Source organism: Lolium perenne, chromosome 3 (assembly GCF_019359855.2).
Source record: "Lolium perenne isolate Kyuss_39 chromosome 3, Kyuss_2.0, whole genome shotgun sequence".
NCBI lineage: Eukaryota > Viridiplantae > Streptophyta > Magnoliopsida > Poales > Poaceae > Lolium > Lolium perenne.
Window position 1 is genome coordinate 146,058,446 of NC_067246.2, and position 5,042 is coordinate 146,063,487.

The window sequence follows — 5,042 nt, forward strand, 5'->3', positions numbered from 1 at the left end:
CCGACGGCCATCTACTACTGGTGACGTTATTCTGGAGGAGTGGAGGACTGAGGAGAGATATGGCGTGATTTGGGGAAGACCCCCCGCCCCACTCTTCTCTTAACTGCATTTGGCCCACCTCTGTATTGTATCTGTATCGCGCGTGGGTTTGGAAAAGTAGATCAACTGTTGTGTGGGCCCCAGCAAACACATGGACCAATGGCAGCCTGACTTCCACCAGGAGCATATGCCGACCGGTTCACTTATGCACTTTCAAGGGACGCAGGGGCTGCAGCTCCGCGAGACGTGCTCGGATGCGGAGGGCGAGAACCTACAAGTGTTATTTGAAGACCATTTTGCAAATATTATTGCAAAACTGGAACCTACTAGAGCTGACAAGCGGGGTCCACTACTGCCACGTCCACAAATACAACGGCGGAGCAGCATGGGTGACCCTCTATGAGCACACGACGTGTCTTCAGTGACCGTAATTTGGTATTTTATGCGTACGATGACCAAACTGAAGCCCACCAACAAGTTTAAGTACCTACATGTATTTTTTACTCTTTCAAGTATGAATAATTAGCCAAACATATTGGCGCACCCACCGGCCACCACCCAGCGACGAAGACTTGGCTGCCAGTCCACGCCCATCCTCACCGCCGGCGACACCTGCAAATCCAGATCCAGAGAAGGCCCCCTTCAACCGGCGAGATGGAGATCGCAGTGGGCGCGGTCTCAGGCATGGTGGACGCGCTGCCAGGCAAGCTCGGCGAGCTGCTGCAGCAGGAGTACGCGCTGCTCTCCGGCGTCCGTGGGGACGTCACCTTCTTCCAGGCCGAGCTGAGCACCATGCACGCCGCAGTCCTCCGCTCCGAGGCCCTCGACGATCCCGACGTGCAGACAAAGAACTGGATCGGCCAAGTCCGCGAGCTCGCCTACGACATCGAGGACTGGGTGGACCTCTTCGCCCACCGTGTCGACGCCGGCAGACACGACGCGGACCTAGCCACCTCCTCCCGGTTCTCCCGGTGGATTCGCCGCGGCATCGACAGGCTCACGACCATCCCCGACCGCCACGTCATCGCCACCGAACTGCAGGAACTCCGGCAGCGCGTCGTCGAGGTGAGCGAGCAGCGGAAGCGCTACAGCCTCGGCCCGCAGGTCATCCCAGCAGGGCCCCGGCACACGGCTGCGCTCGATCCTCGGATCATCTCTCTCTACACCGACAGCGCTAGCCTTGTGGGTCTGGATGGGCCCCGGCGCGAGGTGGCGGAGATGTTGACCGGAGCGGGCTCGGACAGGCTCAAGGTGGTGTCCATCGTTGGGATGGCCGGCTCCGGGAAGACGACGCTTGGCAGGGAGGTGTATGGGTTGGTCGGTGCGGGGTTCAAGTGCCGCGCGTCGGTGTCAGCCGGCCGGAGCTCAGATATTGCCAAGGTGCTCACTGATATGCTATCCCAAGTGGACAGCGAGTACAGACGACGAGGTGATACCGCCGATCTAACTCAATTGATTGGGAGGCTGAGGGAGCATTTTAAAGATAAGAGGTATTAGTGCAATTTGTTTGTCCACATTAGTTTGCTAATCTTTTACAAGCTGGCAATTTAGGTACTGACTTAGTGCTCTACTTAGATTCCTGTACATGTGCTCTATTTGCTAGAAATTGGATTAATCCACTTCAATTGTTATACTTTGTCCTGACAGGAGCTTTAAGTTTAACCCATGCAGTTAATTCATCTTTCTAGATAAAAATACACTGCATTTTTTTCTCCAGTACACTGAATCTGTGGCACTCGCCGATACACATCACCAATCATGGATAGAAACTTAGTCCTGATGCCTCTTGGTTGACGTGTTTGCAAACTCTTTGATGCATTCCCTCTTGTTATTAAATAGGTATCTTGTTATGATTGATGATCTATGGAGTATTCAAACTTGGGGGACAATCAAATGCTGTTTTCCAGAGAACAATCTTGGAAGTCGGATTATCACTACAACAAGAATTGAAGCTGTTGCAAAGGACGGTGGCCATGTTTACAGGACACATCTTCTTGAGGAAGCTGATGCCGAAACTTTGTTTTCCCGAATAACTTTTGGGAGTGTCGGTGGGTGTCCTCCCCATTTGAAGGATGTTTCAGCTCAGATCTTGAGAAAGTGTGGTGGTTTGCCACTTGCTATAGTGAGTGTGGGTGCCATATTAGCCAACAAGACACATACGAAAGATGAATTTGAGCAGTATGGATTGGAATGGCAAGCAAATTCACAGCTAGAAGTGATGAAACAGGTCATCAAACTTAGCTACAGTGATCTTCCTGCTCATCTCAAAGCATGTCTATTGTCCCTTAGCATATTTCCTGAGAACCATGAGATCGAAATAACACGTCTTGTGAGGCGTTGGATAGCAGAAGGATTCATCAGCGAACATCGTGGTACAAGCACAGAGGAAATAGCAAGGAACTACATCAATGACCTCATTGGTAGAAACTTAATCCAGCCAACACAGCTGAATCATGATGTCACCCCTAGGAGTTGTGCTCTTCATCCGGTAATACACGAGTTCATTGTTTGCAAGGCCATGGAAGATAACTTTGTTGCCTTGGTACATGCTGAGCAGCAAGATGTCCCACCTGGCAACCGCACTGTCCGACGCCTATCCTTGCTGAATAGTGGTAAATCTGATCAGGCTGTGGCACAAATTGATGGGACAAAAGTATCTCGTGCTCGCTCGATCACCGTATTTGCTCACACCTGTGGCACACCTCGTCTAAATGAACTTAGTGTATTGCGAGTTCTGGACCTTGAAGGCTGTGAAGGTCCACTTTGCCTTGACGGTCTCTGCAAATTGCTGCTTCTGAGGTACTTGAACCTCAAGGGAACAGATATCAGTCAGCTGCCAGCACAGATTGGGGATCTCAAATGCCTAGAGACACTGGATGTGAGAACCACAAAGGTGAAAGAGCTACCTCTCAGCATTCTCAGCCTCGAAAATTTAACGCATTTGCTCACCGGAAATGCCAAGTTGCCAACGGGGATAAGCAAGATGAAGTCTGTGTTGACACTGTCGTGCAGCAATGTTGGCAAGAGCGCTACGGTGAATATCATACAAGAGATAGGTGAAATGGCCAGCTTGAGGGAACTTGAATTATTTTGCGATGTTACTCAGATGCCTGGGGATAAGAAACAAGTCGTATTTCAATGTGGCGGGCTCCGGAGTCTTACGAAACTTTCCATTCGGTGCAGCTCGCCATCAGTGGCCTTTGTGGCAGGTGCTTTACCAAAGGTTGAAGTGCTTGAGCTAAAGTTCGAAAAGGGCCCTTCAAAAGAGTCAAGTGGTGTGTCTGGCATAGAGCATTTGTCAAGCCTCAAGCATATGCCAATCGAGTTTTCGCAGCATGTTGCAGGCGCTGCAGCTGCTGTGGCTGCAGTAAGAAATGTCGCTGAGATTGCCCACCCTAATTGTCAAGTGATCACCGTGAATGTTGACCAATAGAGTTTTCGAACATTGTGCACATTTGACTCGTGCAGGCGCGAGGGATTTTACATACCTTCTACCTGCGTCAGTTGAACGCATTTGATGTTCATTTGAACACTTTCCTTATAACAGGCGATGCCCTCGGATTAAGTGTATGATGCTGTCTCCTTTGTTCCTTACTTCTTTGCTTCTATGTTTATGTCCGGTTTAACGTTGTACTCCTACCATGTTTCACATTAATTGCTACACATACTTCGTTTTCTTCTTCTTTTCAATCTGAACTAAACTATAAGGCCATGAACAATGCAAGTTTATTTATCTTTTTCAGATGCTTTATTACTGAAAAGGTTTAATCATTACATCCGGTCTATGTATAACTGAGATGCACATAGCTGCACAAATTAACCAAGTTGCTTAGTTAAGTGCTTATGAAAATAAATAAATAAAAATTCTTAAGCACCAGTGCTTATTTGTACAGGGAAGGTGCCTAGTTAGAGTTTATTTTTCTAAGCATCCACCTAAATATCTTTCATCATGGATGCCACAAATCCAAACACCTGCATCCAAATAGGGCGTGATAGTCTATAAATGGTTTCAGTACAGCAAACACATGAAATTTGGTGGGCGAGCAATGATATAGCACTATTATATTTCTTTTACATATAGAATATTTTTCCCAACTTTATGACTTCAAAGCTTGTTCTTACATGAACTTTGTTTTTTTCAAAAGAATACGGTAGGAGAAGCCTCTATAGTGATTTTTTAAAATAATGAGAACCAAAATCTACGTTCATGCGGATTTAAATCTGGGTCGTTGGCTGGGAGGTACATTCACTTTCTTAAAGCTCACTTACATGAATTTAGTGTTAAAACTGATGTGATTCTGACCTATATATGCACCTGGCATCTTCTCACCCATATTGTGTGGCACATCTTCTTTGAAGAGTGATTCTCTTCTACCTTCTCAGCGTGTTATGACTCACCTCATGCCTATATTTATTGAATGCAAACTGAAACTTATTTACAAATATGTTTGCATTTCAATTTTAGGTTAAATATTTCATATTTCTACATCTACTGGGATTTTATACAATATTAATCCAAATCTAGCCAATCAGGGAAATATAGTTGTATTATTTATGCACTTATTTTTTTTCAAAAATGGAACTTTGCATCGACCTTTGCATCGAAACGATGCACAGAACCTTCATTTATTGCAATTTTTTATATTTAAAGTTTATATTTCACGAGTCACGCAAAACGGCAAAATGAATTAACCAGTGAAAAAACAACATAAAAACATCTATGCATCTTGCAATCTATTAGATACTTAGAGCATCTCCGGTCGCGTCCCCCAAAGCGTCTCCTAAAGCTATTTGGGGCGCGTCGGACCAAAAAACCGTTCCAGCCGCGTCCCCCAAAGCTAACTTTTGTCCGGCGCGGCCCGATACGTTGTCCGGCGCCCCGAGCCCGTCCCCGTCCCACAGGGGACGCATCGGGCACTCCGGACACAACGAAAAGCGAGGCGAAGCGACGCGGGCCCGACGCGTCGGCGACTCATTCAAGTTTGGACCTAACCGTCGCCTAA

The 5,042-nt window shown here is 47.1% G+C and overlaps 1 protein-coding gene across 1 annotated transcript; it reads left to right on the plus strand.

The window, feature by feature from the left end:
- The first annotated feature begins 571 nt into the window (after nucleotides 1-571).
- LOC127327074 (disease resistance protein Pik-2) lies at nucleotides 572-3,609 on the plus strand. Its single transcript, XM_051353857.2, has 2 exons — nucleotides 572-1,529; nucleotides 1,879-3,609. Exons 1-2 carry the CDS (start codon nucleotides 694-696, stop codon nucleotides 3,470-3,472), a joined length of 2,430 nt encoding a protein of 809 aa, XP_051209817.1. The 5' UTR covers nucleotides 572-693; the 3' UTR covers nucleotides 3,473-3,609.
- The last annotated feature ends 1,433 nt before the right edge of the window (nucleotides 3,610-5,042 follow it).

Excerpts from the sequence above, each read along its gene's own strand:
- LOC127327074 (XM_051353857.2), top strand. The coding sequence starts at position 694 with ATGGAGATCGCAGTGGGCGCGGTCTCAGGCATGGTGGACGCGCTGCCA. Across the intron at positions 1,530-1,878 it reads GAGCATTTTAAAGATAAGAG|GTATCTTGTTATGATTGATG; the intron begins GTATTAGTGCAA and ends GTTATTAAATAG.